The sequence below is a fragment of the Artibeus jamaicensis genome, unplaced genomic scaffold (assembly GCF_021234435.1).
Source record: "Artibeus jamaicensis isolate MK-2021 breed Jamaican fruit bat unplaced genomic scaffold, CSHL_Jam_final scaffold_3307, whole genome shotgun sequence".
In the NCBI taxonomy this organism is placed as follows: Eukaryota; Metazoa; Chordata; class Mammalia; order Chiroptera; family Phyllostomidae; genus Artibeus; species Artibeus jamaicensis.
Genome location: NW_026522040.1, coordinates 2,761,681 through 2,784,161, shown reverse-complemented (window position 1 = coordinate 2,784,161; position 22,481 = coordinate 2,761,681). Strand labels below are relative to the sequence as shown.

General features: G+C 45.7%; 1 protein-coding gene across 1 annotated transcript in view; it reads left to right on the top strand.

Moving 5' to 3' along the window:
* Positions 1–22,481, top strand: part of LRGUK (leucine rich repeats and guanylate kinase domain containing) — a 99,775-nt gene that overhangs the window by 5,541 nt on the left and 71,753 nt on the right. Inside the window, exons 2-6 of the mRNA XM_053657098.1 lie at positions 1,713–1,820; positions 4,101–4,182; positions 9,117–9,217; positions 12,654–12,735; positions 19,560–19,684. Of these exons, the coding sequence (XP_053513073.1) occupies positions 1,713–1,820; positions 4,101–4,182; positions 9,117–9,217; positions 12,654–12,735; positions 19,560–19,684 (498 nt within the window). The remainder of the gene's footprint in view (positions 1–1,712; positions 1,821–4,100; positions 4,183–9,116; positions 9,218–12,653; positions 12,736–19,559; positions 19,685–22,481) is intronic.

The window sequence follows — 22,481 nt, the reverse complement described above, 5'->3', positions numbered from 1 at the left end:
GAAGGGGACCAGGACCTCTCTTCTCCAGGAAATGGAAGGGCCGGGTCAGGCAAACTTCAGAAGTGCGTCAGTGGGACGTTTTGGATGGAAGGTAACATCCTGGCTCTATCTGTTTTCAGGCCTTTTGTAAGAAATTGGAACTTTATTTACAAAAGTAAATCTCTCTCCCCCATGCTCTGAATAGGTTGATTGGTATGGATGAATGAAACATTAAGATGTGGAATTTCAATTAGTAAACAACTGTCATTTATTGGGAGCATTTACCATTTTCTAGCCATGGTGTTAAGAGTTCCACATAGGAGAATTTTTTTCACTCTCCCCAAAACATTAAGAGAAGGAAATAATATTTGTTATTTACACAGGGTCTGGCAGAAGTAAGGCCTGGGTGAGTGTGGTTGGCAGGGTAATATATGGGTGTAATAATTTACAGTTTTCATTCGAACATTGCACCTAAAATGCCATATGGTATGCCTGAATGTGATATTGTCATGTTACACAGTTGCATGCTTATGATTTTGTAATACAAGGTTTTGGAATAAAGAAGGGGTGTTATTTGTGCTGGACCCCGTGGGTGAAGACTGTGAGGCTCAGAAAGGACTTACCTGCCCAGAGTCCTGTGTCCACAGGGGCAGATCCAGGGGTCAGAGCCGCCCGCCCAGGCCCGCAGCCTGTGTGACCCGCCCCTGCGTCCCGGTCCCGTGCAGATCTGGGGGGAGAGAGACTCCTTACGACAGCACAAGCCTACGTGTTGTTCTTACGTCCTTAGCACTGGCAGCTGGAGCGGCAGCGTTGTTTCCTGAATTAATAGAGAACCTGGAAGAGATATTTGCCATCATGGTCCGCATGCTGGTCTTGCTTAGACTGGCGTGACTGAGGGGATTTCTGCGTTTTGTGTCCTGGAGCCCATGTTCCTGTCACCATGCTGGTCATCACGGAGTTGCAGGTGGCACAAACCTAGTGCTGACCCACCCGTTACCTCTCATTTCTGTCATTTCTGAGGAAAGAACATTGTCAGGCCACCCCTGGTCCCTAAATGTCTGCAGACCAAGGGCCAGCCTCTTTATGGAAATGCGTATTATCTTTATAATAATTCTTGTAACTTGTATGAAGCCAGCGACATTGGCCACTAGGAAGCTAACTGAGGACCTGTTTTCTTCTGCAAGAATACCCGAGTCAGAGAAGTAACGGCCTTGATTTGATGTAACCAGCCTGCAAGGCGTGGGCAAGCAGTCAAGGGCAGTGGTTAGAATTGCCCTGGGGCCGGGCAGGCTTGGGCTCCTAGGTTGGCTCTGTCACTTACTAGCTCTGTGGTTTCGGGCAAATCGACCTCAGTGAGCCTTCCTCACCTGCACAGTGGAGCCAAGTGGGCCCGCCCAAGGGTGGTCAGGAGGGCTCCGCAAGCTGACCCACTGAGAGCTCTTGGCACAGTGTGGGAAAGGAGACACACCCCATTTGCCATTGCCAAGATCGATGCACCTGCTGCTCTGTTCATTCCACTTGGAACACCTGCCAGTCACCACCTGCATGTTAGTGGCAGTAAAGACACTGATTTGATAGTTACTGATTCCGTCCTACATCATCTGTATGTGTTCATTCTGGAGGGCTCAGCGCATGGATATGCAATGTCCTAAGTAAGTGCCGGATCTGCCGAGATGCCTTGATGCTTTCGTAACGAAGTCCTCTTTGTCCGCCTTTCCTGGTTTCTTTTGCAGCAGGAATTTGATGGGGTGCTGAGAGAGGAGATGGTGGCCGAGGCGCTGTCCCGGTTGGGGCGCTCAGGTTCCGGGACCGAGCAGGTCTACCTGGATCTAACGTTATCGGTGAGTATGACAAGATCGCCGCTGTCTGGCTATGCCTTGACATTGGATGGACCACGTCCCTCTTTTTCGGGGGCACATCGCTCTTGTGTGCCCCTGATCTCAGAGTCTTGCACTGGATGGAGACTCGTGATAAGAATTATTTCTGTAAATATTAGACATCAAAGAGCCCTGGCTAGTCCAATAATCAGGGCCTCAAATTCCTTTGTTTCCATTCCCTTCACAGTCGATTTCTTTCATCTTAAGTAGTCTATTTTATAGCAAGCAATGCCTTCTTTCCCGAAGGTTGAATTTGATTCTGTAAAACGAATCAAAAACTCCTTACGAATTTTCTCTCTGATCAGTACCAGGACTAAAATTTGTATCTGAATCCACAGGAACAAAGGGCTTGGTATTGACTTTTTCCCCCTAAGTAAGTCGAGAAATAAGTAGCTTCGAGCTATCTCTCACCTTCTTAAAGATGCCAATTATTGATGAAAAAACGTATTGTTATTCATCAATTTGCAGGAATTCAATACTAGTCATAGCGTAGCACAGAATCTTGGCTCCAATTTTATCATAAAAGCAGAATCCTCAGACTTACCCCAGCATCTTTCCCATTTTCCTTTTCTATAGCCCTAGTGAAATAACTCTTTTTGCTTTCTTCTGTTGCACAGCATTAAGTATTCGTGGAGTTTACAGAGTCAATGCAGATAGGCCAAAAAAAAAAAAAAAAGCACACAGAAATTTCTGCTATAACACCAGTATGGCTCAAGTGTGTAAAATTCATAGTCAGGCTGTTCTGTCTTGCATTTGAACTAGCAAATGATCCAAAAAATGTTAAGCTTTTTTCACCCACGCTGGTTTCACGGCCTGTCCCTTGAGATCGGCATATTAAGGCTCTAATCTTTTGCTGTTTTCACTCTATAACGTTTTATGGACAACTCCGCCAGTCAGGCAATAGCGTACAGAGGGCACCCCGTGCATTGCACCGTGCTGGGCTTTGGAATGGAAGGTAACTCCAGCAGCCAATACATCCCACACAAGAGGCTTTCGATAAATATTCTACTTGTGTATGCAGTGCTATGCCTTAAATTGATCTACCAAAAAAAGCAATTCTTTAAATCTTATTTCAGCTACATGGACTGGAGCTTAACTTACTTTGCCACTGACCTTCTTACATTTGAGATATTACACATTGAATTACTTGGCTTTCATAACCTGTTACTGAATACACTTTTGGAGGGTGGCCTGGTTTAGTGGTTCCCCCACCCCCTTACGTCTTAGTTACGTTACATGTTATTTTTTTACTTTCTTTTATTACTTGTGTGTGTAGCTTCTCTCCAACTGGAATCATAATTTTCTCAAGGGTGCAATATGGCTCTATTCCATTGCTATATTCTTCATCATGCCAAGCACAATGCCTTGTATGTAGTAGGTTTTCAGTGACTTTTTATTTATGACGGTGCTAGTGGCCTTTTTGCGATGCTGTTATTGTTACATTTGAGAACTTGCCTATAATGACACTTCAGTGGTGGGCTTTTCCTGCCTTTGATATCGCAACATAAAGCAGTGCTGTGAGTCTCTGCTCCTAGGGACCAAATGCCCCTCCAGCCCCTGTGGAAATTCACTTGAAGCAACACGCCATGGAAAGAATGTTCAAAAAGATCAGGAGACTTGGATCTGCTTCTCTATCGCTAACCTGCTCTGAGATTCTAGGCTATTCACACGCCTCTCTGGACCTCATATTCCTGGTCCCTAAATTGGGAGTCATCTGTGGGGGGTCGGGCAGCTCTCAGGTTGTTTGATTGGATAAGATTATTGTGGGACAGATTTAAAAATGGTCCCCGTGAAAATGTGGGTGGTGTTAATGATCTCCTGATTCGGTGTGAACTCCCTTTAACATGTCATTTGCATTCTGAGATTTTGCTTTTTCTTCAACCAAATCAAGGCTTTGGCTTTATTGCTATTGCATGTTTTTTAATAAAAAAAAAAACCACTCTCTACTCTAAAGGGCTTCATGACATTGCTTTAATTTGCCTTTCCATGTTGTATTTGTTCTCACTAACAACACTAATTTTCCAAGCTATTATTTTCTTCAGAGAAATGCATTTTTAATGAGGTACAGAGTCTGTTTTGAGGTCCTAGTAGGAGTAGGCTTCCACTTTTGCCCCCTCACTTCTACTCCATTTTATGAAGGAAATTTTGGATTTCTCTGGTCTCGTGCTATTTCTAGATGCTGTGAGAGCTGCGTGCTAACCTGCTTACAACACTGTTAAAGTCTTTCACCTTTTATTTTTGCAGGGCCTGGACTTAAGCGACATCAGCATCCTCTGTGGATACGTCCACCTGCAGAAGTTGGATCTCTCGGTAAATAAAATTGCAGGTGTGTAATCGTCACTCTAGTCAATTGATAGATCACAGAATCATTTAACATTTTACGCTTTGCAGTGTGTAATGTGGTTGAACTTGATACAGACGCTGCTGTGGCTCAGTTTACATATCACATCAATGCTTTCCGTATAAACAAGGCTCCCATGGCTGATGACAGTGGAAAGAGTCGGGTCACCACGCATGCAGCCCCTCGAGACGGTTGAGTGTACCAGCTGGGACGCTCGCTTTTCCCTTTTAGGAGATGGACCACTGCTTCTCTCCTGCTTCCTGAATATTTGGTGATTCCCCTTTCTTTCCCTCTCTGAGGTTATTCAGCATAGCTGAATTCATTTTTATTTTTTTCCTCTAATGGATTTTTCATTTATTTTGCCTTGGCTTCAGCGTTTGTTGGATTTTATGTTGTGAACCGTTTCTGATTTCTGCAGAAAGCGTTAGTTTCCATGTGGCTCCGTGGGTGGGAGAAGGCTCCAGGACGGCCCAAAGGATGCCTACAGCTTTCAGGGAGAGGCTCAGGCAGGAGCCAGATTCCAGGGAAATGCAGAGGGGCCCCTCAGCAGCCTCAGGGCTGCAAAGGCTCCTGGTCATGCTTGAGGGGCGCCTTTGGGAGAGACACTCACCCAGCCTGCGGGCCAGCCAGCTGCAGAGCTGAGCCAGGTGTTGCCCATCTTCTTGATTTGCTTTACCTGCTCCTCCGGGACGTGGTTCTGCAGGAAGTCTCAGAGCTGAGGTTCTGTGCGGGCAGAGCCCAGGGCCCGTAGGTCCGGAAGGGGCGGGTCCGCGTTCTTCTCCAGGACCAGGGCGGCTTCCATGGTGTCCTGAGTTTTACCCCACTCACCTTGGGATGGCTTCAGCACATTCCGGGAGAGAATGCAGCTACCGTGCTGGTTTCGCATCTTTAAGAGACACTCAGCACCCTGGCGCTTCTCCCCCACGGCCCACAGAGCTCCAAGGTCCCGGTGAAAATAGAAGCGCAGAGAGAGGTAGGTGTGGGTGGCCCGCAGATGCAGGCTGGCCGGGCGGTTGGCGGCAGCCTCCACCTGGGTGGAGCACATGGTTATTCAGCAACAAGGAGTTACAGTCAAAACACAGTATTAGCTGGGCTTGGAGGCCGAGGATGGCTGAGGTGGTTCCGAAGGTGGTGCCTGGAAGAGGTCGGAGGGTGGTCTCACCTGGAAAGGGGAGCGTCCCTGGGTCTGTTCCCTCCAAACACTATTGAAGCAAGAGACAGATGGGGGGGGGGGTGCGCTGCCCTGGGGAACTGCCACATTTGCATCAGCGTTTTAATCCTGGCCAGGCACCTCTGTCCTCATTCTGAGCACTAGGATTCACAATTAATTTTTTCCTCTATTTTTTGCTGTCTCTCTATATTTAGTTGATTGTTTAAACTCTCAACTTGGACATTTGGAGTTCTAGATAATCTATTTGTTGTGACACCTCGTTCACATTTGATAAAATCAGTTACATTTTCTTGAAAGCTTAATCCTTGTTTCTAATTTTCTGATCTTATTTGAAGTTAAAGTGTACAATTTCTTTTCTTGGACTTCTAAGAAAGGAAGCAAATCTTTATTTCTGCCCTGCTTCCTTCACAGATAGTCTTTCTACTCTCTTTAGTTTGTCTTTTTTTTTTTTACAACAATTAAATTTTACTGATATGGTCTTCTCTGGCTCATTTTAATTTTTTTTACATCATGTGACTGCAATGATTAAAATCCACTTTCATTCCAATGACTAAGAAATATTCTAGCATCATTTTTCTTACAATTTTACTGTTTTTATTTTTTATCCTCACTGGAGGACATTTTTTTCACTGCTTTTTAGAGACGGAGAAGGGGAAAGGGGAAGGGAGAAAGAGCAATATCAGTGAGAGAGAGAGAGAGAGACACGGGTCTTTTACCTCCCGTCTGCACCTGGACCGGGGATCAAACTGCAACCTTTCAGCTGTGGAACGTTGCTCCAACCAGCTGAGACACACCAGCCAGGCCAAAACTTTACTGTTTTGAAAGACTTTTACCCCCTGGTTTTATAAAACATTATTATGCACAACTACAAGCCTGGGAACAAGTAGGGAGACTGGTGTCATGAAGAGTCAGGTTCAACAGCTATCAGCCCATGGCCTGTCCTGCTTCATCTGTGGTGCCCTGTCCCCTCTCCAGGATTATTTAAAGCCTCACAAAGGCTTTTCAGTGTGACTGGCAGGAGCTCTCCCCATACCCCACCCCTCCAAGGTTGGTTTTATGGATTGGCTGTGGAATTCCCGAGCGTGGAGGGGCCTTCAATGATGCTAGCGCTAGGGAAGGGGACAGAGATGTGCCACTTAAGAGTTTGCAGTTGCAAGTGGAGCTTTCCTCTGCAGAGCAGGCTTCAGTCTTTTGGGGCTTGTTTTGTTAACTCATCGAGTATTTGAGAATCTCCTCTCTGTGAGGCACAGCAGATTTTTCTCTTTGTGCTGCTGATGAGCTCACGGAGACCAGTCTCATCTTGCATCAGGATCACCTGGCGTGTGAGGGTGGGGCTGTTAAAACACAGGTGGCTATGCCCCAACCCCAGAGTTTCAGAGGCGGCAGATCAGGGGTGGGAGTCCAGAATTTGCACTTCTAGTTAGTTCCCACAGGAAGCTGATGCTGCTGGTCCAGGACCACACTTTGAGAACCCTGCATGTAGACGCGAGGTGCTCCTGCCATCTGGTGGACAAGGCGGTCACTACACCGAGTAGGGAATTCAGGGGCCTGAAAGTTAGAAGCCTTGCAAACCCAGACCGTGAATTTTTGTCAGTGACCTAAAAGCATTGGCCATCTGCACAGTTTGGAATGTGTTTGTCCTCTCTTCATCTCCACCCAAGTGGTAGCTGCTGCCGCCGCCACCGCCGCATGAAGACAAACCTCTATGGTACAGCCCTCACCTGCCCCCAGAAGTGTCAGCTCCAAGGGAGTAGCGGGGCTGGTGGAAATGAATAGCGTTGGGACCACTACTGACAGACACAGAGCTGAGCTCAGAATGGACAAATAGGCAAAACGTGTAACACAATGACAGTTTCTCCTTAGGTTTCTGCTCACAGGCAGCCCATCGGTTCCCAGCAAGAGCTTCCTGTCTCCATGGCCTACTCCTCCTAGAACAGCTGCATTTAAAAAGACAGGCTGAAGAAGGGTATTGTTTACAATTGGCGGGGACCTTCTGGCTTCAGCAACTGTAACCGTGGGTTCTGTGACCTAGAATGAGAGGCGAGGAAGACATTATTACCAGTTTCAGGTGGAGAAACAAGTCGCCAGTGGAGACAGGACATACATCCTCATCATGTGATTCTTCCTGAACCATTTTCAGATTCCTCCCCATCCTGAAGCACATCTGCTGTAAACTAGCAGAGAAAGGCAACGCAGTACTTCATTTTTTGTGTTTCCCATGTAATTTCATTAGGAGAGAATATTAGCACAGCAGTCCTTGGGAAAAAGGTGAAACCCACACACACATCTGACCCACTCCAAAGTCAAAGTAAAATAATTGCAATGATTTAAATTGCTTCAAAGAATTAATGAGATTTAGGATTAAGTCCAACTAAAACAGGATTGAATCTATAGCCAAGAAAGTTCTCTAATTGTGGCATTTTCAGTCTTTCTGAAAAGACCTAATTCAGTTATTTAGGGGCTAATTTTCTCTTTTTTTAACATATATTTTATTGATTATGCTATTCTATTGGTCCCATTTTTTTCTCCCCTTTATCCCCCTCCACTCTGCAGCCTCTCTCCTTCCAGCATTACCCGCCCTTGTCCCCACCTTAGTTCATGTCCATGGGTTGTACATATAAATTCTTTGGCTTCTCCACTTCCTACACTGTTCTTAACCTCCCCCTGTGTATGTTGCGCCTACTAATTTTGCTTCTTATTCCCAGTACCTTTTCCCCCATTCTCCCCCCAACCCCTCCCCACTGATAACCCTCCATGTGATCTCCATTTCCGTGATTCTCTTCTTGTTCTAGTTGTTTGCTTAGTTTGTTATTGGTTGGTTTTTTTAAGGTGTGGTTGTTGATAATTGTGAGTTTGTTGTCATTTTATTGTTCATAGTTTTGATCTTTTCCTTAGATAAATCCCTTTAACATTTCATATAATAAGGGCTTGGTGATGATGAACTCCTTGAACTTGACCTTATCGGAAGCACTTTATCTGCCCTTCCATTCTAAATGAAAGCTTTGCTGGATAGAGTCATCTTGGATGTAGGTCCTTGCCTTTCATGACTTGGAATACTTCTTTCCAGCCCTTTCTTGCCTGTAAAGTTTCTTCTGAGAAATCTGCTGATAGTCTTATGAGAACTCCTTTGTAGGTAACTGTCTCCTTTTCTCCTGCTGCTTTCAAGTTTCTCTCCTTATCTTTAATCTGAGGTAACTTAATGATGATGTGCCTTGGCATGTTTCTCCTGAGATCCAGCTTCTTTAGGACTCTCAGAGCTTCCTGGACTTGCATGTTTAGTTCCTTTGCCAGATTAGGGAAGTGCTCCTTTATTACTTTTTTCAAATAAGTTTTCAATTTCTTGCTTTTTTCTCCTTCTGGCATAGGTGCTAATTTTCAAGAGGATTGATTACCTACGGTCCTGCTTTCTTGTGCTTTCCTTCAGGGCTGGCAAGTTTTACGGCATTGACCTGTTAGGAGTGAGGTGGGGCCACGAGGAGGCCTGTTATTTGTTATATGGCTCATCTGGAAAAAGGGGGAGGGGAGGCCCGGGGAAGAAGGTTCAGTTACTGGCTAATGGAGAGTTTGCTGCACACGTGGGTACATGTTCCACATACCCCACTCATTTCACTCACCTGGAATAAATAAGATGCGTGTGCATGTAGCATCATTTAAAAAATGTTCTCATGTATCATATGCTGTTTTTAATGACTTAGTCTAATTTTAATTTTATTGGCTTACCTTATTGTGTATTTATTTTTCTCCCCAGATCTGTCCTGTGTGAGTTGTATGCCTTATCTTCTAGAACTTAATGCTTCTCAGAATAAACTGACTGCATTCTTCAATTTCAAGCCACCCAAAAACCTCAAGGTAGACCTTATCAGTACACCAATTATGCATGTTAACGGGTTTGCAAAGTATGTTCATAAGCAAAATGGCACGACAATGAGAAATTCAAAGAGAATAAGAGCTAGGGGTAAATAGTGTACCTGAAATGCAGTAAAAGGGAGGAGGACTTCTGCATCATTTATTTCGGAAAAGGGAGGTCTGTCCATGGGTAATCGTTTCAGGTAGCTTTGCTAAAACTAGTGTTCAGAGGACTAGCTTTCTTCTGTTCTCTCTCCTTGATTCAAATGCCAGGTACCATTTGTATGTTTTTACCATAGCAGAATCATTTTATACGTGGAACATCTGTAACAGTTTTCCCGGGGCTCAGATTTTGCCTCCTTTTGGATCCAGGCTTTAGTTTTCTCGGGATGCCGTGATTTTCAGGTCTGCACTCTCACGCCTGCGCAGTTGCTTCGCCTTTCCGGGGCAGAGTTGAACTCTCCCGATCGGTGGTGGGCGGAGCAGCGTGCTGGGCTGCAGGCTGCTGAGTCGGGCTCCGCAGTTTGCACGCAGGTCACCTGGGGCTCTCCTGGAAATGAGATCCTGACCAGGAGGTCTGGGGTGGGGCCCCAGAGGGCGATTTTTAACAGCCTTCCAGGTGATGCTGTTGCCACAGGTCCGGAGGCCGCACGTAGGCAGAGAGGGTGTGGAGTAGCGGTTTCCAGACTTTTCTGCACACTACAGTCGCCCGGGGAGTTTTCACACCACCGATGCCTGGACCCCGCGGCCAGAGAGGGCAGCACTTTGGGGGCTCAAATGCACTAATGGATCTGGGACCCAGTGCCACGGAGCGTGGGATTAGTGTGCCTCTACTGGATTCAAATATTTAATTTCGAAGTGTTTTTTAGGAATGGGCATCAACTATTGCCTTTTATTAGCTGCTGGTTTTGTTTTAGTTACAAACCAAATTAACTTAGATCCAAAGTACTCTGCCGGCGTTTGCACACATGTGGAATCTGACCTCCCCACTACCGGTGAGATGGCCCTTTTGTTTTCCTTTCTTTGTTCACATGACTCCATCTTTATCAGCAGTGGGTTTTTCCCCCTTTGCAAATGCCCTGATTGCCAGGGTGGCGTTCCTCCGTCAGGATAAGCTGCCTGAGGAGCCTGTTTGTGCGCAGTGTGGGGCCCAGGCGATGGGTTACCGGGAATTGTATTGGCAGAGCTGCTCCAGTCCCCTCCTTGGCTTTCCCGCTCTGCCCTGGGCCCCGGGAAATGGTCAGGCAACAGCGTGACCTCTGCTCTGGAAGAACTTCCTTGGAGCTTCTCCCCTTCACACCCTTCCCCCACCCTCACCTCACCCTGTCTCAGACGCTCCCCAAATGTACCGAAATATCAGATAACCCAGCTTCGTTTGTTTGTTTAGAGACATTTTAGGTTCACAGCAAAATTGAGAGGAAGGTGTAAAGACTCCCCCCGAGTCGTCCTGCCCCCACAGGGGTGGTCCTTTTGTTACAGTGGATGAACCTAAGTGACACGTCATTGTCTCCCCAAGTCCACAGTTTATATTAGGGTTCTCTTTTGGTACATCCGTGCAGGGGGGTTGGACAGATGTGTAATGACAGGCAGCCGTCACTGTGGCAGATGCCCCACCCTTAGTCCCCCTGGAGGATGGCAGCAAATGTCCCGGGAACTGGGGAGCAGCGTCAGACCACGGGTGACAGGCTCTCGGAGCTCCGTGGGCAGCCGGGAGGGGAATGATGGAGGCTCTGGTGGTCTCAGTGCGTCATCTCATGTAATCCGCCAACAAAGATGCGAGGTGGCTGGAAGGGTCCCCTTTTGCAGACGAGGACACCGAAGTACAGGAAGGTTAGGCATCTAACAACCTCTACTGGGAGGCAGCAGGGCTGGCATTGAACTTGATACCTGCGACCCAAAGCCCATAGTGTCCCAGTAAAGCGGGCTGCATGCAGTGTCCCGCCCTCTTGGGAAGCTCTGCTCCCTTTTCTCTCATTACCCATGAGCCTGTGCCACCCACCGGAGACAGCACACATTTCCTAACGAGCAGGCACTTGCCTGTCACCTCCGTGTTGCCTAGAATGTTTTTGCTGCACGGGTGATTTGTGGGTACTTCCCACAAGCTCTGTGAGTCGATGGGACTCCCCCGGGGGTCAGAGCCATCCCTGCCCTTTGCAGGTCTCCCAGGTGCACCTCGGGCTCACTGCCGGCACGCAGCCCTCACGGGCGTGGGCGGACAGACGCCGCGAGGAGACACGTGCCACGGCACTAGACATGCAAGGTGCTGCTGGAAAAGTGCCCGTTTTCAGTAAGCTCAGATAATCCTAAACCCCTAGTTTGTCACTATCCTGTAGAGGAAAAAGGGAGCATGAAGTTCCGCCAATATCGTGCCAGACTGACGTCTCGGTTCAGCGTGATGATTTTGCGCAGCCGCAGTCTGTGCATGCGGGGGGTTTGTGTTCTGATTTGTTTACTTTGTGTAGTCGGCACGTTTCTGGTCTTCACGTGCTTCCCACCTGCTGGTGCCGTGGACTGTGGATCTAGACCCCGTGCTGTAGGGCCATCGGCTTGGCCAGGCTTCTCCTGCCGCTTGGGTTGTTGTCCATTGTTCTTTTTTTAAAAGAATTCAGTATTTCAAGTTTTAAGTATTTAAAGTATTTAGTGTTTACTGCATTGACAAAATAATTGTAGCTCATTTTTGAGGGTGGAATCACTGTTTTAAAGGGTATAAGAAGAATGGTGGCTTATATAACTGCTTCCTAGTTTTCCAGAAAATGCAAATTAATCAATGCAGTGTTTCAAAAAAGTTAGGATTGTTTTTTTCTTTAAATCACTTTTGTGTATGTTTTGCCAGTGGGTGAATAATTAAAGTTCCTTAATGTGGTATTTCTCTAATCTCATATTTTCGAGTAGGTGCAACTGATGTTGCTGAAAAACACTTTACCGGAAATAGTCCATTTTGAGGAAGGGTGTGAAGTTGAAGAGCTATGACCTGAGGGATGAATTAGGAAGATTTTTCTGGCTTAGGAGGGTGACAGGAAGAATGGATTGAGATAAGAATAGAAAAGGCAAACTCGATGTGCATGTAAACTAAGTGAACACAGTTTGCTGGGTGTTAGAGAATCTGGGAGACAGTGGGAAGGAGAAACAGAGGTCAGTCCGAAGGAAGAGGGGAAAAGTTTACAGCAAATGGTGAGACGGAGAGAGGAGCTGAGCGCTGGGGTCTGGGCATCTGCTCTGGCCACAGGGAGACGTAAAAGGTTAGAGGTTAAGGGTTAGGCCGGATTTCTGTGGCCCCTGGTAGACAATGATGAAGCCAAGGAGACTATTTTAGCTTTTGTGTGTTTTCAATAAAGAATTCTAACTCTACACCCAGAAACACATTCCGATATGCATTTAACTATTGTGGTTAAGATGACTGAAAAACAAAGTGTGACACACTGCTTCTTTTTCCTCGCAGAAGGCTGATTTTTCCTGCAACCAAATTTCTGAAATGGGCAATTTGTCGGCATACGAGGCTCTCACCACACTAATTTTGGACAGTATCCTTTGCTAAGTAAAGAGGAAAATTTGGTTAATAGATCCATTAGTAAGTGTGTGTATACCAGATGGTATGGAATACGACCAGATAAGCAATTTACTAGAGATGTGTGACTCATTAAAATAATTAAGAATTAATAATCCCCAAATGAAGAAAGATGTTTTATTTACGAAGGAATAAGACTTCGAAAAAGCTTATCAAGAGCATTTTATTCCTGAAAGGCTAAGCGAGACAGTCATTCTAATAAATGTAGGCTTATTTTTAGTTCTAGAACCAAATATATTCTGTTCGAACTGACTCCTTTTCAAATTTACTTAAACATGTACCTTATATCAATTCAATGTCTGAAAATCCAGACACGGCCATTAGGAAAATCAGTAATTATTTATTTTACAAAAGCATTCATACTAAACTCCCTTTAAATAGCACGCTTCTCCATTGTATTTAAAATGCGCTGTCATTAAAAAAAACCTGACTTTTGATTTGCAGCCATGTTCAGGGACAGATCCAGAGTCAGCTCCCACGCAAGCAGCCCCTACTCTCAAGTGAGCGTGCTCCAGCTTCTAGGGCCGAAGGGGTTCACTGGGGGATCTGCGCGTTTAATGAGCTCCAGTCTCTTCTGTTACACCAGAGAGCGAAGTCCTCTGGGTGATGGAGGACGGCGCGCGCCCTTTCTCGGGGAGTTTCTCTCTGCCCCACCCCCCAGGGTGTTCAGGGCGGGGTGGAAAACCAACGGACTGGCCCTGGCGCCTGTTCAGGGGCTGTTGCTGTGGCGCATGTGCGTTACGCTTGAAATGAGGCTGGCATGTAGGGGGGAAAACTCGTTCTTCACTTGTGACAAAACGCTTGGAACAGCACCATGCCCTTTAGAACTTTGGTGTGAAAATGAACGATTAGTGGACAAAAGTTAAGAAATCTAAAAACGCCAAGGGCAGGGGGGAACATTATAGATTAAAAGGATCTCTTTATATTGCTTATAGGTATGAAATTGGTTCAACCACTTTTTTTTTTGCCAAGACAACTTATCTTTTTTTATTTATATATTTTAATTTTTATTGTATTTTTCTGTTACCATTTAACCCCCTTACACTCCCCTCCCCCCTGCAATCACCACACTGTTGTCCATGAGTCCTTTTTCCTTTTTGCTCCACTCCTCCACCCCCAACCTCCTCACACCCCCCAGAAGCTGCCATCCTGCCCTCTATGAGTCTGTCCCTGGTTCGGCCACTTTGGAAAACAACTTTCCACTGTCTTGTGCAGTTGGGCATCCAAGTTCCCTATGACCTGGAGTATTCCTTCCTGTATTTGGACGGGTTAGCATGTGTGAACCAGGAGGCATGTGTGAGAAACACTAATGCTCATGGCAGCTTCACTTGTCATAGCAGACAACTGAAACGGGCCCAGTGCCCGTGGATGTACGAACGCGTAAATTGTGCTGGACTTACACAACAGCGTACCCACCACAGTGGGAAGGTGAAATGCGTTCCCATGCAGCAGTGAGGAGAGACCTTAACAGGCTAAACAGGACTTGGGTATAAAACCAGTGGGAAAGGGGGGAGGAAAGACAAACAGCGTAGTGGCTTATCTCTGAGAGGGGGACACAAGTCACTGCTGTCGTTCTACTTCCTGGGCTGGGGGTGGGGTGACCTGATGGTGGTGGTTTGGGGAGTGTTCATTATATGTTTAAAAGTAGATAAAAAACAGGCCATATATGGGCCAGTGGCGTACCTACGTCAGCGAACACATTTAAAAGTCTGAGAATGAGCAATTAATTTTTTTGAAAACAAGTATTTACCAAGCGTCACAGGTCAGCTGCGTCAGAATGCCCTGGAGGGTTCGTCGGAACACCTGTTGCTGCCCCACTGGGTGGGTCTGGGGCAGCGCCTGAGGTGGTTCGAGTTTCTAACGGGGTCCAGGTTACGCTGATATCGCTGGTCTGAGGACCACACTTTGAGACCCTCGGCTGGAAACCAGCCGGTCCTCTCTGTGACACCTGGAAAGGCCTGCTTTCCTGCTCCGATGGCCTCAGCCAGTTGACTGCTACCTTCCCTATACTTTTTATATTTGTTCACGCTTTTCTTAGGAGCATAGATGACATTTTTACTTGAGGGAGAAAGGGTGTGCCTTTCTTTAAAATAAAGTTAAATAAGAGTAATCGTCAAAGTAAATAAACAACACAGAACAACCATTTAAAAGCAAATCAGTTATTAAAGCTGGCAATACTGATAATGTGGTTGTAGTAGGTCATATTACTACATCAGAATGAATTAACTCTAAGATAGGAACTTTGTCATTTATTTTAGTCCGTTTTGTCCTTTCACGTGTGGATAGCTGATGATTAGTTAGTCATCGTCCCAAACTGCGAGATGATGAGCTTTGCCAAATGTGTGTAAGTTTACTTATTCCTGAGAAAGGATGCAGTTTATTCTTTACCTGTAAATTCCGACTGGCTGTCTCTTTCATGATTATAGAATTACGAAATTTAACAATGATTCATAGAATTTTTAAATCCAGACAGGATTTTGGAGATGATCCAGTCCTAGCTGCTATGTTTATGGAGGAGGAGCCCCAGACGCACGGAGACTTAGCAAACTGTCCAAGATTATTCGGAAAATGGCCCAACCGAGACCAGTCTCTTGAATTCCATTGTTTTCCCCACGGTTGCAATTCAGTGAGCAATCGCTACTTTTACCCCTTCGCCATTTAAAGTGTATGCCCGTTTCATTTCTTAGAGAGTTTCATTCCTATGGGGAAGAACATTTTTCACTGGCAAGGTGATATAGATCTTTCAGGATTGGTTTTGATGAAAGCCATCATGGCTGGTCTCCCCACTAAGAGAATCATGATAGATTTCTGGGACTTGCAGTAGCTGCTTTCTGCACACCCAAACCATATTTTTCGATCGGAGACAAATGAGGAAGAGCGAATACCGAGCTAGTGAATAATTCATGTCAAGCGCTGTGAACGGCTAACAGCACTACCAAAGTGTAAAAAACACATCGCCAGGCTTTTCCCTGGCTGTGAAGTCCTGCTTGTGCGCTCCTGGCGAGGATCTAAAATTGTGTGGAAGAGATTTAGCCACAGAACAAAAAGTTTCAGGGCTGGAATGCAATATGATAATACTGGGTTCTTTGGGTCTCTTCCTCCTGATAGGGTCCTTTTAAAATTAAAATATATCTAAGAGTATTAACCCAGTAAGCTAATTCACTGGAGGAGTTTAGTGACTTATCAGATTATATTTCTTCTTATCCAAAAGTCCCAAGACCTAAGAAAGAACATGAAAGCATAATGTCAGGGGGAAGGGCAGGCAATATTTTACAAAGGGTCTTAAAATAAGAAAATGGGCATTTGGGGAGGTGAGGGCATTCCTGAAGGCAAGCTGTGCCCTCAGCTGTGTGCGGGCCACCTCCTGCATGTTGACCATTGCCACGGAGGAGGGGACTTGCGGGAGCCGCTAGGGAGGAAGCTGCTGTGCCACTGTAATAAAAAAAAAAAGAAAGAAAGAAAAATTTACTTCTTCCTCAAGAACCTCATTCATTTATAGTGCCCGAAACACCTGGAAACCTATAAGGGAATGAATAGTTGGGAAACGACAGTTTTTCTGAAATGAACTTATTTCTCCGTAGAAATGCTCAGTCAATCCCTACGCCTCGTGCTGAGAGCGCCCGTGACAGTAGCTGCCCAAGCCCGTGTTATGATTGAAGCAGCGCGTGCGTCCTTATTTCTCCTCCTCTGGCCCCCGTAACGTTCATGCGGTGACACAAGTCTCGCTGTTCTGGTTGAAGCCAGGCAGCCCCATGTACCAAGGGGACCGCGTTTACCCTCTGATGCTTGGAAAATGGGTGTGTGCGCAGTCAACCAGCCGTCCTTTTCAATTCCCATTCCCTCTCCATGGTGCCAGGGCTCCTGTGTTCTAGCTTTCTGGTCCTTGCCTGCTCCGCACAGGACTGCTTCCCGGCTCAGCCACCCACACGCATGCACACGTGACACTATGTACTGTGTGGTAATTCACCGGATCTTCGATTCATTTGGAGCGCAGCCACCAGGATGAGAGGGCTCCTGGAACAGGACCTAATGACTGTTGCTAAACCCAGACAGATGGCCGTCTGAAGCGTGTCTTGCCAAAGACGGCCTCCTCGGAGGATATTTTATTTCACCTATGGCCGTGTGAGAGTTTAATCTCCTGTTTTCCACCTTCTGCCTCCTTCGTTACAGTCCATAGCTGCAAAGACCTGGTCTCTGTTTCAGTAACAGAACGATGATTTCAATCACCAGAGAAAACAGAAGCAGAAAGGAGTACAGTGTCGGTGAGCACGGACGTGTGTTTGCAGATCCGTTCTGGCCGGGAGCTTTCTGACTGTAGATTTGAAAATGCATATGGACGGCAAGCAAAACTGTTTCTGCCTGATAAAACTGAATCCGAATGGAGCCAATGAGGAAAATCGAGAAATTTCTGGTTCATCTGGCCACATTTTTTCATCATTGCTTCTAGTTTCCTAACTCGCCTCTTTCTGCAGCCTAGTTCTTTTCAGAGTCGATCCTGGCCTTGAACCTTCCCTTTAGTGCTGTTGGCGGAGTGGGAGAGGCTGCGATCCCTTGGCCCCACGTGCTTCTGAGTCAGTAAGGAAACAGTGCCCTGTATTGTAGGCGTCTTGTGGGTTGTGCAGCTCATTCACTCCCATTTTCTAGTTTTTTTTGCACAATCTAACTTTTGGCCTTTGTGGCACCCTGGTGTCTGAGCAGAGAGACATTAACTCACATAACTTATAAATAGAATTAGGATAACTACAAATAATTATGAGGCAAAATATGTGTTTTTTGTGATGCTTTCAATCCCTTTCTTCCTCTTTGAGAAACTGATTCCATGCTGGTTGATTCCACGCTTCATGGAAGCAGATAGGTGGGGGGTTAGCAATTGAACAGACAAGGTTTTAAGGAAGAAGTGGCTTGTCTAGAGTGGAAACCAAGAAGTGGGGCAGGGTGGCTGTGACCTACTCCCGCCAGGTCACCTCCGAAGTGACTTATCTTAAGGAATCCTCACCCAGTAGTATTGTGTCTGTTCTTTCAAACCCTTCAGATGTTCATACCTTTTATGTTTGCTAAGCTGATGGTGAAAAATGGCACCTTGTCTTAATTTGTAAAGTGTCTTTTCACCTATTAGCCACTTAGATTTGCTCTTCTGGGAACCTCCTAGAAATATCCTGAACACATTCTTTCTATGTTTTCAACAGGGTTGTGTTGGGTGGGGTTTTTTTTTTAAGATTTTATTTATTTAATTTTTGAGAGAGGGGAAGGGAGAGAGAGAGAGAGGGAGAGAAACATGAATGTGTAGTTGCCTCTCACGCGCCCCCTACTGGGAACCTGGCCCACATCCCAGGTATGTGCCCTGACTGAGAATCGAACTAGCGACTCTTTGGTTCACAGACCGGCATTCAATCCACTGAGCCACACCAGCCAGGGCTCCACAGGGTGGTTTTGTCTTTTTTCCCCCATGGCTCTTCTCTATCCTTTGTCTACTATACATGCTGTGAATATGTTCTTCCAATCTGTCCTTTGTACTTATACTTATGTAATTAAAAAGTAATAAAAAAGGAAATGAGGTTATCTGTCAAAAATAAATACTGAAGATGTTGGTCGGAAAAATGGAAAAGCCAATGTGGAATTTGAAACTGAGGCTGAGGAACGGGCAGGGGCTGGAGAGGAGGAGGCGGCAGGAACGAGGTTTTCCGCTCGCTCCGGAGCCGTTGAAAATACTCACCCGGCAACACCGGAGGATTCTCGTCGGATTATAAGGGGGATGGAGTTGAATAAATAGGTTTTGCTCAAAGTGAGGAGCCTTAAGTTCTCGAGTGAGAAATTTGGAATTTGTCCTATGAGAATTGTTTACTTGAAGCTTAATATGTAATCAATATTTTGGAAAAAATGAACCTGACTACAGCGTGTAAGGTGACTTGGAGACAGGATGTTACAGGTGCCCATCGGTGCTAAAGCTTAATTAAGTTGGCAGAGGAGTGAATGAAAAGGGAATAATTAAAGACACGTTGTAAAGCAAAACAAACCAAAAAACCAAAACCGGGTTTGGGCAAGGGATCCGGTGCCTTGAAGGTTCCAAGTGGCTGAGAACACAGTGATGTCTTAGGTGACTTGGGAGGGACAACTGCGCTTTGGTGAGGAAATGGCATCAAACCCCAGACATTTGCTGAAGAGATTTGAGGACAGAGAGAGATGAGGAGAATGGGGTGACTTTGAGATTACAGTTTCAGGTGCCTGCAAGGACAGAACACAGAAGAGAAGTTAAAACTTTAGCAAGGAATAGAAACTTAGTGGCCGGGGAAGTCAAAGCAGAGAGGTGGTTTCATTTCTTTAAGGGCCAGCGCTCTTCCTGTCTGCATCAGGGCACTGGTGTCTCTGCTGGCGCCCTGGCCGTGCCCAGGACAAAGCCTGCTGCGTGTTGCCACTGCAGGGCAACTCTGTTCAGAGGTCCCGCCTGGGGGGAGCACCCGAGCTTCTCAGTGAGACTCAGCACCCAACGCAAAGCTTGCTGCCGAGGAGGCAGCTGTGAGCCCCTCTGGGTGCAACTGTGAGTGCACACACACACACACACACACACACACACACACACAAATACACAGTGTGCCTTTAGAGAGTTCATTGTAAGTCGTGCTAGTATTAACTTCCATATGAAATCTCTATTTCAGGATTTACTGATCATCCTGTGTTGGCATGTAATACTGCTCTGTTTTTGCTCCGGTCTGCTTTAACACCAAGTTTTTTTCTCTAAAATGTTTTCACAACATTTTCCTTAAACATAGTCCTGGTACACAGGCAACGAGATAGAAGAGGTCTGCGGGCTGGAGCCGTGCAGCAGCCTGACTCACCTCAGCCTGGCCCAGAACAAGGTCGCCACGATCGGCGGCTTGGGCGTGTTACCCATCAAAATACTGTGCCTGGTGAGTCTGCCAAAAAACGTTCTTCTTTAGAATTTGCGAGTCGATGCCTTAGTAAGTGTATGAGTTATGAGATTATTTACGGATTTTCAGCGTTACAGAGAAAGAATTCTTTACTGGTATGTTCTTGTCTTCAGTTTGCTCCTTCCCATGTCTGGCGTGTTTTTGTATGGGCGTGTGAGATCAACATTTTATGCCAATGACGAATGATTTTCTAACTTGGTGTCCAAGTTCAATTTTTCAAAAGACTGACTTTTTACACAGAAAGAGAGGTTTACTCTTAACAATTTAAGACATTTTACAATGTCTTATTGGTGCAATAACATTTAAGCATATTTAAGCATTATATTTATTGCTGTTAACACTCTTCCTTTCAAATGAACCCCAAGATGTTCTCCAGGCACTGAATTTTTGCCTTCCTTTCATATTAATATATGTTAGGTTCCCCTTCTAACAACCAGGATAAAAGGACAGTTCCAATCAGAGTGTTCAAACTTGTTTCTTTTGTCCCCATAGAGAGTACCCTTTTTAAGCTATGTAGAACTTGCTGTGTGACTGACTCAATGAAAATACAGATAACTTACCAAAAAATCAGCAGGATCGTAAGAGTCCCATACACCGCATTTTCGAAATAACAACATAGCTCACTGCTTTGGAGGCTGACAATATTCTCGCTGGGTCATCCATTTTTTCCTCCTCCTTTCCTCTTCCCTCCTGCTCTTAACCTTGGATGGCTCTGCTGTTCTTTATTGCATCTGTCACAAGGTGGGCAGGGAGGATTTTGAACCATGAGGCTGGTAGCTTATTAAATTCCAAAGCGAGCCCTCCCGCAGCGGCGTGTTGGACTGTTGCTTGAAATATCTTGGGTTTCTGCAGAGTTGTGACACACACAATATACTGCCCCTGTCTTATTTAACCACAGAGGCTGATGGATGGCTGTATGCTAGCTTCTCCCCCTGCCCCCCAGCTTGGAGATTGAAGTGCCTTTTTGAGAGCCTTCACCCCTTACAGCGAGTTAGGAGAGGGCGGGGGACTGGTTCCCAAGACCGGGAATGGATGCGAGGTGCGGGAAGGGTTCAGCATCCCCCCGAGGTTTCATGTTCTCTGCCCACCAAGGCATATCAGCAAAGCAAAAATGAAAATGAACCTGATAAATTGGATTGCAAATGTAAGAATTGCTTTAAAATCACATTGGAAAGTTACGGTAATCTGAAGGATCACCGGGTGGAGGTGCCGTTCTGTGTGACGCTGATCCTTTTCTTTCCATGTCTGGCTGTCCTGGAGTTCCCATTTGCTTTAGGTGCAGCTCGATGTGCAGAAAGACTCCTGGGGTGCGCTTACGGGACCGAGAGCGGAAACTCCTCATTACGAATGCCAGCACGTAGCGCTTTCATCCTAAGAGTTTGTTTCAGTCAGGAAGTAATGCAGGTTGCCAGTTTTGGGTCTCAGGTAGCTTTGGGGCAAAGCAGAAAAGATTTATTTTTTTGCTGCACAGGGATTAGGTGGCTGTTTCCCAATCCCTGCACACGCTACCTAAGATGAACTAGAACACGCAGGGTATGCTGTCATTCCTTTTCAAGAATAGGAAGGTTTTCTTTTGCCTATGTGAATAAAACACGTAAAGTAAAATGATACACATTTGTTTCAACGGTTTTTTAAAAATTATATATTTTTATTTTATTACAGTTGTCCCAATTTTTCCCCTTTCGTCCCCCTCCACTCAGTGCCCCCCACTCCCTCAGGCAGTCCCCGCGCCACTGCCCACGGGTCATGTGTATAAGTTCTTTGGCTGCTCCATTTCCTGTACTGTACTTCATATCCCCATGGCTATTGTGTAACTACCTATTTGTACTTGTTAATCCCCTCACTGATCACCCATTCTCCCACCCCCTCCCATCTGGCAACCATCAAAACGCTCCCTGCATCCCCGATTCTGTCTCTGTTCTTCTTGTTTGCTTAGTTTGTTTTTTAGATTCAATTATTGATAGATATTTTTTGCCATTTTATTGTTCATAGTTTTGATCTTCTTTTTCTTAAATAAATCCCTTTACCACTTCATATAATAATTGTTTGGTGATGATGAATTCCTTTAGTTTTTTCTTGACTGGTAAACTGTCTGCCCTTTGATTCTAAATGATAGCTTTGCTGGGTAGAGCAATCTTGGCTGTAGGTGCCTGCTTTTCAATAGTTCTTAGTGCTTTTATTTGTTTAATTCATGGACTCAGAAAACCAATTGCTTTATTACTGGAAATAGTGTCTTTTACAATTTAGAGAAAAAAGAACAATTCACTATACACACCAGTAGTTCATTGTGCGCCATCAACGTTTGTGGTTAACGTAAGGGGAAATGTGGTCCCTGCTGGGCCGGTGTGGCAAGCGCTTCCCTTAGCAAGTAAGGGCAGTGCATTTTAAATTACGAAATTCATTTTGCCTCCGTAAGAACCATGTGCTGTGTTTCTCCCAAACTGGGAGATGAGTATTCCTTGGTTCACTTATTTAAGGGCACGGCTTCTCTCCAAAGGCCCCTTTACCTGCTAATCAAGGCAGGGGACTGTTCACGCAGACACCGGTTGTCCACTTTGCGGGCCGATGTGCCCATTTGTCAGTAATGGATAAAGGGTTTGGCTAGATGACCTTCCACTCAGAAATCCTGTGATTCTGAATATTTCTCAGTTCTGCCTTCTTCATGACCACAGGCCACCTAATTAAACTTTTCAATGCCTCACTCGACTCTTCTGCGTCCACCACTTTGAAAGCCTTCAGAGACACTGTAAAGATTTACGCAGGCTCTGCTCCACAT